The 13,236-nt window shown below is 47.9% G+C and overlaps 1 protein-coding gene across 1 annotated transcript in view; it reads left to right on the plus strand.

Moving 5' to 3' along the window:
* The window catches only part of LOC137341328 (unconventional myosin-XVB-like), a 372,666-nt gene that overhangs the window by 121,095 nt on the left and 238,335 nt on the right, over positions 1-13,236 (plus strand). Inside the window, exons 17-20 of the mRNA XM_068004452.1 lie at positions 2,525-2,650; positions 5,959-6,036; positions 9,357-9,505; positions 12,307-12,352. Of these exons, the coding sequence (XP_067860553.1) occupies positions 2,525-2,650; positions 5,959-6,036; positions 9,357-9,505; positions 12,307-12,352 (399 nt within the window). The remainder of the gene's footprint in view (positions 1-2,524; positions 2,651-5,958; positions 6,037-9,356; positions 9,506-12,306; positions 12,353-13,236) is intronic.

Below are 13,236 nucleotides of genomic sequence, written 5' to 3' on the forward strand. Positions count from 1 at the left end.
TTCAGAATCAGCCACATTGCTGTGTGTCTGGAGTCACATATAGGCCAGACTGGGTAAGGACGGCAGGTTTCCTTCCCCAAAGGACATTAGTGAACCAGATGGGTTTTTACGACAATCCGGTAGCTTTTTATTCCAGATTTTATTTAATTAATTGAATTTAAATTCCCAGCTGCCGTGGCGGGATTTGAACTCATGACTTGGGATTATTAGTCCAGGTCTCTGGATTACTAGCCCAGTAACATAACACTATGCTACTGTACCCAGATATTAGGCCTCAGGCCTCATTTACATCAGACCGGCGAGCTGCAGACACCTGCTGGGCGTCTCCAGGCAGCTCGCCGGCAAAGAGCATTTCAATTTCGGGGCATTGCACCTCAGGTAGGTTCTGGGAAAAAGGGAAAGCGACCAGGAGAAGAGGGAAGTGACCGGGGGGGTTGGGTGACCGGGAAAGGGCAAGAAGCAGGAGGGAGGAGGGATGTGGTCACTTGGGGGTCGGCAACAGACTTTGGCACTGCAGTGGAGCTGGGAGGAGCGGGAGCACTCCTGTTCCTTTCGGCTCCATATTCAAGTAAGATTTTTTTTTAAACTTGCCTTTTTGGTGGTGGCCTCCAGTGATCCCGTTAAGGATGCCGGTTAGGCCACATGTAGACCACGCTTTCCTGAACACCGCCGGATTGGCACCAGCTGCAATTAGCGCAGCCCAAACAGGTGTCAACCCCCTACTTGCATATGCATCATATGGACACCACTTTTTCCGCCTTTACCAATATGGTGGCTGCTGCACTTTTGGTGCAAAATGAACCAACCCGGCATCACTGGACCAACCCGGCATCACTGGACCAACCCGGCAACACACTGGACCAACCCGGCAACACACTGGACCAACCCGGCAACACACTGGACCAACCCGGCAACACTGGACCAACCCGGCAACACTGGACCAACCCGGCATCACTGGACCAACCCGGCATCACTGGACCAACCCGGCAACACACTGGACCAACCCGGCATCACTGGACCAACCCGGCAACACACTGGACCAACCCGGCAACACACTGGACCAACCCGGCAACACACTGGACCAACCCGGCATCATTGGACCAACCCGGCATCACTGGACCAACCCGGCAACACTGGACCAACCCGGCAACACTGGACCAACCCGGCAACACACTGGACCAGCCCGGCAACACACTGGACCAACCCGGCATCATTGGACCAACCCGGCATCACTGGACCAACCCGGCAACACACTGGACCAACCCGGCAACACACTGGACCAACCCGGCATCATTGGACCAACCCGGCATCACTGGACCAACCCGGCAACACTGGACCAACCCGGCAACACACTGGACCAACCCGGCAACACTGGACCAACCCGGCAACACACTGGACCAACCCGGCAACACTGGACCAACCCGGCAACACACTGGACCAACCCGGCAACACTGGACCAACCCGGCAACACTGGACCAAGACAAACCAACCCAGCTAACGAGAACCAGACCAAATTAGCTGAGTTACACAGAACCCAGACAAACTAGTACAGTCATAGAGAAATCAGAAAAAAAACAGCCCAAGCTAAACCAAACCAGGCGAACTGAGCTAATCTAATTCAAGCCAGGCAAAGTGTCAAACCAATCAAGCTAAACTAACAAACCAAATAAGCAAAACTGAGCAAAAAGCAAACTGAACTCAATAAGGCTAATGGAATGCTGGCCTTTATATCGAGAGGACTAGAGTACAAGGGGGCAGAAGTTATGCTGCAACTATACAAAACCCTGGTTAGACCGCACCTGGAGTACTGTGAGCAGTTCTGGGCACCGCACCTTCGGAAGGACATATTGGCTTTGGAGGGAGTGCAGCGTAGGTTTACTAGAATGATACCCGGACTTCAAGGATTAAGTTATGAGGAAAGATTACACAAATTGGGGTTGTATTCTCTGGAGTTTCGAAGGTTAAGGGGTGATCTGATCGAAGTTTATAAGATATTAAGGGGAACAGATAGGGTGGATAGAGAGAAACTATTTCCGCTGGTTGGAGATTCTAGGAGTAGGGGGCACACTCTAAAAATTAGAGCCAGACCTTTCAGGAGCGAGATTAAAAAACATTTCTACACACAAAGGGTGGTTGAAGTTTGGAACTCTCTACTGCAAACGCTAATTGATACTAGATCAATTGCTAAATTTAAATCTGAGATTGATAGCTTTTTGGCAACCAAAGGTATTAAGGATATGGGCCAAAGGCAGGTATATGGAGTTAGATCACAGATCAGCCATGATCTTATTAAATGGCGGAGCAGGCACGAGGGGCTGAATGGCCTACTCCTGTTCCTATGTTCCTATGTTCCTCTGAACTACGTCAATCAAAGTAAGCTAAACGAGATCAAATTAGTTTGCACCAGATAATCTGAATGGTCACCTGCGAATATATCCAAACTGTACTGAGTGAGACGCTGAGGGTCAGTTCTGCGGTGTGAATGATGACTGTAATTTGATTTATGTTATGTTTTTATTTTAAGGCTACAGATCACACCTTCCTCCAGAAGTGCCACTATCAACACAGCAACAACCCCTGGTATGTGAAGCCCAAGTTGCCCCTGCCAGTGTTTACGATCAGACATTATGCTGGTGTAGTAACGTACCAGGTAAGAGGAAGTATCATTTAATTAACATTTGACTCTTTAAATTGCGAATTTCAACGAACTTAGATTAACGATTTCAATGCTGAGAATGAAAAATGATTCCACCTATTGTATGACTGTCCCATCAAACACTCTGAGGACAGTTATAGAATGGGAGAGATACAGAATAAAGCTCCCTCTACACTGTCCCATCAAACAATCCCAGGGCAGGTACAGACCGGGTTGGATATAGAATAAAGCTCCCTCTACACTGTCCCATCAAACACTCCCAGGGCAGGTACAGCACGGGCTAAGTACATATTAACGTCACTGGATACTGAAGTGGGCCGTGCCCTGTAGGGGAGAGTGTGTTGAATAATTCTACCAGTGTAGATATCTCTGTCGCTTGGTTTGGAGACTCTTTATCAAGGTGATGGGTTTATGTACAAGGAAAAGATTTTTCGTTCCTTCCACACCCTTCTTTCCCCCAACAAATCTTGACTCTTTATAGAGCCCAGTCCATTCCAAGATGTGAATATTGCTCCTATATTTCACGAGGCTCTAACTGCACCGTAGGATATAAGGAAACATGAGGGAATTCCCTAGAGGTTCTGCATGAGTTTAGACAACTGTTGACCCATGTGAACCCCTCTGAAAGAGAACGTTACAGTGTCCAATAAACCTAGGCCTGACTCCCTTTGGTTTCATGGGTGCCAGCAACACTCTGGTCCCCTTCCAAAGTGACTGTTGCTCATTGCTTCAGCCAGCTATTTCACCATGGAACCCATCACCGCTTGATTCTGTTCTCATTAATGTCCACACACATGCATTTTGCAGCAGGAATTACCAGATGTTTACCAAGGGTGGCCAGGTGGCAGTTCCTCTCCCACGTCCAGGGTTATTGAAACCAGTTGGGTTCCTGCTGTCTCTCCAGATGATAATAGTTGATTTAGCACAGACCAGGTATTGAACCTGGAACCTTCCTGGTCTGTAAGGTTGAGTATCATACAAGAAGGTGCATTTACCCAAGTTTACATCCATAGATTGCATTAGGCTCGTGTGGAGCATGGACCAGCTGGGCCGAATGGCCTCTTTCTGTGCTGTACCTTTTAATCGTTGCATGAACTAACTGAAGCTTCACTTCAAACAGATTTGCGTTATTAAAAATATATAAAATTGGATTTTGCTTCACCCATTTTTTTGGAGAGAATCGGATCCACAACTTAATTTTTGTCGCCGATCGCACACAACTGAGACTCACAGGAAGTGCGTCGGTCGCCATATTAGTTAGGGCGCATTTTAGTTACCAGAATGTGGGCCGCGGCCAGCCAACGCTCCCCTCCCCCTCCCAATCCCCACCCCCCTTCCCGATACACTCTCCTCCCCCTCCCGATCTCCTCCCCACTAATCTCCTCCCCCTCCCGATCTCCATCCTCCTCCCGATACCCTCCCCCTCCTGATCTCCTCCTCCTCCTCCCAATCTCCTCCCAATCTCTACGTACTTCCCGATCCCTTCTCCCTCCTGATCTCCACCCCCTCCCGTTCCCCTCTCCCTCCCGATCCCCTCCCCTTCCTGTTCTCCTCCCCCACCCAATCTCACCCCAATCTCTTCCTCATCCCAATCACCTACTCCCCCAATCCCCTCCTCCCTCCCGATCTCCACCCCCTCCTGATCCCCTCCTCCCTCCCGATCTCCACCCCCTCCCGATCTCCACCCCCTCCCGATCCCCACCCCCCTCCCGATCCCCACCCCCCTCCCGATCCCCACCCCCCTCCCGATCCCCACCCCCCTCCCAATCTCCTCCCCCTCCCAGTCCCCTCCCCGCCGATCTCCCTCTCTCAATCCCACCCCAATCTCCTCCCCCCTCCCAATCTCCTCCCCCATTTCTAATGACCTCTCGCTCCTGATCCCCTCTCCATCCTGATCGCATCTCGATCCCCTCCCCCTCCCAATCTCCTCCATCCCGATTCCCTTCCCCTCCCAATCTCCTCCCCATCCCAGTCCCCTTCCCGATCCCCTCCAGATCTCCTCCCCCTCCCAATCTCCTGACCCCCTCACATTCTCCTCTCCCTTCTTAGTCCCCTCCCCATCCGGATCCCCTTCCCATCCTGATTCCATCCTAATCTTCTGCCCCCTCCCAATCTCTTCCCCACTTCTGATCTCCTCCCCCCTTTTGATCCCTTCCTCCCTCCCGATTTCCACCCCCCTCCTGATCCCCTCCCCTTCCCGATCCAATCCCAACCTCCCCTTCCAGATCCCTTCCCTTCCCAATCTCCTCCCCCATCCCAATCCCCCCCTCCTGATCCCCAACCAATCTCCTCCTCCCTCCTGATCTCCTGCCCCCTGCTGATCCCATCCTGATCTCTTGACCCCCCTCCCGATCTCCTCCCCCTCCCGATCTCCTCCCCCTCCCGATCTCCTCCCCCTCCCGATCTCCTCCCCCTCCCGATGCCCTCCCCCTCCTGATCTCCTCCCCCTCCAGATCTGCTCTCCCCGATCTCCGCCCCCTCCCAATCTCCTTCCCCTCCTGATGCCCTCCCCCTCCCAATCTCCTCCCCCTCCTGATCTCTCCCTCTCAATCCCACCCCAATCTCCTTCCCCTCCCGATCTCCTTCCCCTCCCGATCCCACCCCAATCTCCTCCCCCTCCCGATCTCCTTCCCCTCCCGATCCCATCCCTATCTCCTCCCCATTCCAATCCCCTCCCCCCTCCTGACCCCACCCGATCGCCTCCTCCCTCCCAATCTCCTGCCCACTCCCAATCCACTCCCCATCCCGATCCCCTCCCTATCCTGATCACATCCTAATCTCTTGCCCCTCTCCCGATCTCCTCCCTCCTCCCGATCTCCTCCCTCCTCCCGATCTCCTCCCTCCTCCTGATCTCCTCCCTCCTCCCGACCTCCTCCCCCTTCCGATCACCTACCTCCTCCCGATCCCCTCTCTCCACCCGATCCCCTCCTCCTCCTGATCTCCCCCTCCCGATCCCCTCCCTCCTCCCGATCCCCTCCCTCCTCCCGATCCCCTCCCTCCTCCCGATCCCCTCCCTCCTCCCGATCCCCTCTCTCCACCCGATCCCCTCCTCCTCCTGATCTCCCCCTCCCGATCCCCTCCCTCCTCCCGATCCCCTCCCTCCTCCCGATCTCATCCCCCCACCGTCTCCCAGACTTACCATTTTTACCTAACTACCATGTCTTATTGACCTTTGACTCCTAATCTTCCAACGTTCTTCCAACGCTAGAGTTGGGATTGGTTTATCCAAAAGGTAAGACACCATTGGATTCCACACTTCCATCAGTTTAGAGAGAATTAAGCAAGTCATTTCTTTCACACAGGTTCATAAATTCCTGGATAAAAACCACGACCAGCTCAGACCAGAAGTGATGGAACTCTTCATACACAGCAGGAATAAGGTATGTGACAAAGAGTGTCACCGTGAGGGGCCTGAGGGACTGATGGTGATTTGTACTGACATGAAGAGTAAGGTAGAGAGTGGATGTTTTGAGTCCTGGTCAGTGGTGAGGCACCTCGCTTTGGGGTAGAACTCTGAAGAGTTTTCTTTCACAGCTGGTGTCTTCATTGTCCATGCATGTATCACATTAATGGCCATGACTATGGTCAAACCAAGCACAGTTATGACTTAAACATTGAAACCAGCTCATTAGCTGACCTTGGTTCACTCACAATATTGTATTCACCTTCTGCACAGAACCACAACAATCAGACTTGTGTGGACAATTATTGCCTCAACGTGACCAATCAGGTTAATGTGGGATCTATTTATTGGAAGAACTGAGAGTAAGTAGGTTGGGGGTTGAGTTAAACCCTACGATCAGCATTACCCTCTTAGTTGGTTGCAGGACATTCACTGTTGTCTCCTGTATTATTTTGCATGGCTAAAGAAAAGACTTTAACAGGCAAGTTTCAGTGCTTCTCTGGGGCCTTTTAGTCAGTTGATACCCATGAAACTCTAGAGCTGAAACCAGCTAGATGGAGCCAACTAGATTTTGATATATAGCAGCTACTATATGAAGAACAGCAAATAAGAATGCAGAAATGGAGAATTTGGAGAGCTGGAGGAGCAAGAATGTCTTGAAGGTGCTCGGGAGCAGATTAAAGACTCTGAAACTGAGGATTGCCAAAGTGGGAAGTGTGTGTGTGTGTATGGGAATAAGATAGAATCAAACTGAAGAGAAAACACTCCTTTTACAAGATTGCTGCTTTGAATTGCTGTGATGTGGAGATGCGATTCCTTGAATTGCTGTGAACATCTTTGCCTCAGCCATGTTCAAACTTCTCAGCTAGAAGTTCACCAAATGAATGATAGCATAAGCTTCTTGAGTAGGCTCATGACCAGCTAATGACTATTCCCCTTGGAGGAGCAGTGAGTGGGGTCTCTTTGGGGTTGAATTGGCTCTAAGATGACACACCTGGCTATGGAAGATTGGAACTGAAGCAACATCCTCTGCCAGGTTTGTCAATCCCCCCACCTGAGCCAGACAAGTCCACAATAGTCCTGGGCACTGTTGATGATTGACCAGCCAGCCTGGCTTGTTAATGGGACCTGGGGGGAGGGGGGAGACCTGTCACTAGAAATAATGAAAGACTTCATTCACTAGGGGCTGGGATTGTTCCCATATGGAATACAAAGAGGTGAAAGTTATGCTCCAGCTGTACAGAGCTCGGGTCAGACCTCATCTGGAGACTGCGTTCAGTTCTGGGCACCGCACCTCAGGAGGGATATATTGGCCTTGGAGGGAGTGCAGCGCAGATTCACCAGAATGATACCGGGGCTAAAAGGGTTAAATTATGAGGGGAGGGTAAACTCCAGCAGGCCTCTCTGGCTCTTGTCACTCTGTTCCTAAGGTTTCAGGACCTATGTGTGTGGGATGTGTCCCTATGACGAGAGAGCGTGCAAACAGATCAGGCAAACAGAAGGTGTGGATTTCTCAATAGTTTGGTTTGGATGCCCTTAAACATGGTAATGAATTTCTACGTGTGTCAGACACCTAGCTGACAAAAAAAAAGTGGTTGGACTCTATCTGCTAGATGCAATGCAGACATCATAGAGTTTTAAATATTATAGAGAGGAAGGTGATAAAAATATAAGCCTACAAATGACTTGGTAAATGTTTGCATTGAAATATTACATGTCTATATGTTGTTGCTCTTTTCACTATTTTAAAACAAAAAAGCACACAAAGGAATGTCATACGAGGTCATTAATGCCTTTGTGCAATAACACTGCAAACATTGGTTTACAGGCTACACTCCACCACCACTCATAGCCCAACATCACCCTGACCACATCTCCTTCGATGAGTTCAATGCACAAATTTTGTACTAATCTCAATGGCAACCTATACAACAACAGGATTCTGACCTTCCTTAATGTCCTGCTCCAATTAGGAGTATTAATGGCCGTACTAGGACTCTGACCTTCCTTAATGTCCTGCTACAGATGGGAGTATTAATGGCAGTACTAGGGCTCTGACCTTCTTTAATGTCCCGCTCCAGAGGGGAGTATTAATGGCAGCATCAGGATGCTGAACTTCCTTAATGTCCCGCTCCAGATGGGAGTATTAATGGCAGTACTAGATCTCTGACCTTCCTTAATGCCCTGCTACAGATGGGAGTATTAATGGCAGTACTAGGACTCTGACCTTCTTTAATGTCCTGCTCCAGATGGGAGCATTAATGGCATTGCATTTGTCTGACCTTTCTTAATGTCCTGCTCCAGATGGTAGTATTAATGGCAGTACTAGGATTCTGATCTTCCTTAATGTCCTGCTCCAGTTGAAAGTATTAATGGCAGTATCAGGACACTGATCTTTAATGTCCTGCTCCAGAGGGTAGTATTAATGGCAGTACTGCGAGTCTGACCTTCTTTAATGCCCTGCTCCAGATGGTCGTATTAATGGCAATACTAGGACTCTGATCTTCTTTAATGTCGCGCTCCAGATGGGAGTATTAATGACAGTGTCAGGACTCTGACCTTCCTTAATATCCTGCTCCAGATTGGATTATTAATGGCGGTACTAGGACTCTGACCATTCTTAATGTCCTGCCCCAGATGGTAGTAATAATGACAGTACCAGTACTCTGACCTTTCTTAATGTCCTGCTCCAGATTGGAGTATTAATGGCAGAATCAGGACGCTGTCCTTTAATGTCGCTCCAGATGGTAGTATTAATGGCAGTGCTGGGACTCTGACCACCTTTAATGTCCTGCTCCAGATGGGTGTATTAATGGCAGTACTAGGACTCTGATCTTTTTTAATGTCCCACTCCAGATTGGAGTATTAATGGCAGTGTCAGGACTCTGACCTTCAATTTCCTGCTCCAGATTGGATTATTATTGGCAGTACTAGGACTCTGACCTTCCTTAATGCCCTGCTTCAGATGGGATTATTAATGGCAGTACTGAGACTCTGACCTTCTTTAATGTCTTGCTCCAGATGGTAGCATTAATGGCAGTACTAGGACTCTGACCTTTCTTAATGTCCTGCTCCAGATGGTAGTATTAATGGCAGCACTAGGACTCTGACCTTCCTTAATGTCCTGCTCCACATGGGAGTATTAATAGCAGTATCTGGACTCTGACCTTTATTGTCCTGCTCCAGATGGTAGTATCAATGGCAGTACTGGGACTCTGATCTGCTTTAATGTCCTGCTGCAGATGGTAGTATTAATGACAGTACTAGGACTTGACCTTCTTTAATATCCTGCTCCAGATGATTTCTGACCTGTTTAAGAGAGCTCAGGAGAGCCTTCGCCAGCAGAAAAGGATTGGGTCAAGGAGCCGAGGTCATCGATACCAATCACCAACTGTGGCTGCCAAATTTCAACAGAGCCTGTTGGAACTCATCACCAAATTGGAGAGGTGAGTAACCGTAGGCGACACTACCTAGCAACCGAATATTCTAATTACAGCATCACTTTCTATCAAATGAGATTTTAAATATAATGAGGTTGATAACCCCAGTAGGGTGTTGAGAGAGGGCCGAGAGAATATTTGAATAGGGCTCTTGTCGTTAGAACAGAGGAGATTAAGGATGATTTGATGGAGGGGTTTAAAATTATGAAGGGCTAGAACAGTGTCAAAAGAACCAGAAAGTTGCTAGTGATTGAGGGGTCTAGAATGATGGGACATAGATTTAAGATTAAATATAAGAGATTTAGAAAGGAGAGCAGGCAAAACGTTTTTAGATAGAGAGTGGTGAGGCTGTGGAATGAGTTAGTGATTGAAGCAGTGATCGTGTCAATATTTGAGAATAGATTAGATAGGTGGTTGAAGGAAAGGGGAATGAAGTGATATGGGAACAAGGTGGGCACATGGGGCTCAGACTACAGGTCGTGGGGAGGATCAACACCAACATAGACTGCTTGGACTGAACGGCCTGTTCCATGCTGTAATTTCTATATGAGATGTTAATGCCAATATTAGGTTCACTAGATTGATTCTTGGGATGACAGGATTGTCCTATGAGGAGAGATTGAGTAGATTGGGCTATGTTCTCTGGAGTTCAGAAGAATGAGAGGTGATCTCATTAAATGTATAAAATTCTTAGAGGGCTTGAAAGGGTAGACATTAAGAGGCTGTTTCCCCAGGCTAGAGAGACTAGAACTAGAGCTCATAGTCTCAAGATAAGGGGTCGGCCATTTAGGACCAAGATAAGGAAAAATTTCTTCACTCAAAGAGTTGTGAATCTCTACCCCAGAGGGCTGTGGATGCTAAGTCGTTGGGTATATTCAAGACTGAGATCGATGGATATTTGGACACTAAGGGAATCAAGGGATATGGGGATAGGGTAGGAAAGCAGAGTTGAGGTAGAAGATCAGCCATGATCTTATTGCATGTTGGAGCAGGCTCGATGGGCCGTATGGCCTAATATGCACAGATAGTCAACATGTCATGTCATCATTGCATGTTCACATTGTGAAGTTAGTGGAAACAGTAGTCATACACAGACATGTAGTACTGATCACTGGCCATAGGACAGTATAGAGGGAGCTTTACTCTGTATCTAACCAGCATTGAACCTGCCTTGGGAGTGTTTGATGGGACAGTGCAGAGGGAACTTTACTCTGTATCTAACCCGTGCTGTATCTGCTCTGGGATTGTTTGATGGGACAGTGTAGAGGGAGCTTTACTCTCTATCTAACCCGTGCTTTATCTGCTCTGGGATTGTTTGATGGGACAGTGTAGAGGGAGCTTTACTCTGTATCTAACCTGTGCTGTATCTGCCCTGGGAATGTTTGATGGGACAGTGTAGAGGGAGTTTTACTATGTATCTAACCCGTCCTGTACCTGCTCTGGGAGTGTTTGATGGGACAGTGTAGAGGGAGCTTTACTCTGTATCTTAACCCGTGCTGTACCTGCCCTGGGAGTGTTTGATGGGACAGTGTAGAGGGAGCTTTACTCTGTATCTAACCCATCCTGTACCTGCTCTGGGAGTGTTTGATGGGACAGTGTAGAGGGAGCTTTACTCTGTATCTAACCCGTGCTGTACCTGCCCTGGGAGTGTTTGATGGGACAGCGTAGAGGGAGCTTTACTCTGTATCTAACCCGTGCTGTACCTGCCCTGGGAGTGTTTGATGGGACAGTGTAGAGGGAGCTTTACTCTGTATCTAACCCGTGCTGTACCTGCCCTGGGAGTGTTTGATGGGACAGTGTAGAGGGAGCTTTACTCTGTATCTAACCCTGTACCTGCCCTGGGAGTGTTTGATGGGACAGTGTAGAGGGAGCTTTACTCTGTATCTAACCCGTGCTGTACCTGCTCAGGGAGTGTTTAAAAGAGTAAATTCCCTGATCCCATGAAGCTGAGCCCAGAGAATGCACAGGTGAGTGATCTGTTACAACACTGTCGTAGCCCTAACTCTGACCCGTGCTCCCTTGGCTTGTGACCCCTGCTGGAAGTGTGGGATCAGTGAATTTACCTGAATATTTTCACTTGTTGTTAAAACAAAAGGAAGAACCCTATTTATTACCCCAACAATATTCTTCACCCTGAGCTGCACAAAATCTAACGATGAAATGTTAAAAAAAAATGATACCACTTTATTTATTAGTGCTGTTGTTTCAGAATGTGTAACTGCAGCTACTGCTGAGTCCATTGGAGGGTGCTTGGGTTACATTGTGGGCAAAGGAAAAGTCTTGTCACTGGGAGTGTACGTGATGTACCCTCAGGGTAGTTTGGTCAATCTGCTCCACAAAATCATCAAATTCAATCCTTCACAAGCAGCGGCTGCATCCTGGGACAGAATCTCTTTGCCTTGCTCCTAGTCTGTGTCCCGTTTAGTGCTGGGTGACCAGTTCCTTGTGTAGCACACATTACACTTCCCACGTTAGACGTCCTGGGGGTAATCTTCACCTTCACCGTCTGGGCAATAATCTGATCCATCGAAGTTACCACACAGAACCAGGCCATTCAGCCCAACCAGTCTGTGGCAGCGTCTACTATCCATTTACCTGCTCCCATGTGCTTTCATCCCTTTTTACTTCATCCACCTTATCCGGTCTAACCTTGAATGTTGACATAGTTTCTGCCTCAGCCACTGACCCTGGAAGTGAATTCCGCAGCCTCACAACTCTCTGGGTAAGAAGTTTCTCCAGCCCTCTGCGTGTCGTGAGTTTGTGAAATTCCTGTAAAATGTAGATCTTGATTTTCTTTCATTTTCCAGGTGTAACCCGTTTTTCATTCGATGCATTAAACCCAACATTAAAAAGGTACGACGTTTCTTTCCCTTAGTTCATGCTAAGTCAGGTTGTTTAATGTTCGATTACAGATTTAAATGATATTAAATGCGTTTAGAGAGCATGGTTAGATTTTCCTTTCATTGTAAATAACTGCTGTATGTATTTGAGTAAAGGCTGCACTTTTTAAGTGCCAAAAAAAATCAGCTGAAGTTCCAATGTGCAAATTACTAATTCTTTTTTTCCTGGGGGTAATGTTTTAATTCAGGGTGTGACCTATATGTCGGGGCAGCCTATATGCGAGTAACTACAGTAGTTAATTTCCTTGATATTGTGGAATTTAACAAGCCTCAATCAAATAATTGGAGGCGAGTGTGTGACTTTGTTGTGGATGAATTTGTGTAATACAAAAATGTTAGCTGGAATGAAATCAGGAAGCATCTAGAATAAAACTCCTTTCAATTTCCCAAGCAGCTACATTGCCATTGCTAAAATAATGTACAGAGGAATGTAATAGAAACACGATCTGTCTCGTCAACGTTAATCTGTAGGCTCATATCACCTTGGTCCTCTGGCAGATTAGTTTCAAAGGCTCAGATTTTCCACTGTTTTGGGCATGTTTTGGGAATGCCTATCGGGAAATTCCACACTCACAGTCCATGAATTTCTGACCATTAAAATCAATGGCCCGAAAATCACTGGCTGAAGGTGCAGAATTTCCCAAATATGAGCCCCCAGTGCGCACCAGGAACACTGAAGAGGAAACTATGCGCCAAAACGCTCAGTCTTCTTGTACAGTTGTGGTTCAATCTGAGGCCTACATTCTCAGTGATTCACCCTCAACCATCTTCTCCTGTGGCCTTTCACACGATTGCTTCTCTTGTTACTGTATTTCTGATACTTGGAGAACTTGGCCT

This window comes from Heptranchias perlo, chromosome 23 (assembly GCF_035084215.1).
Source record: "Heptranchias perlo isolate sHepPer1 chromosome 23, sHepPer1.hap1, whole genome shotgun sequence".
In the NCBI taxonomy this organism is placed as follows: Eukaryota; Metazoa; Chordata; class Chondrichthyes; order Hexanchiformes; family Hexanchidae; genus Heptranchias; species Heptranchias perlo.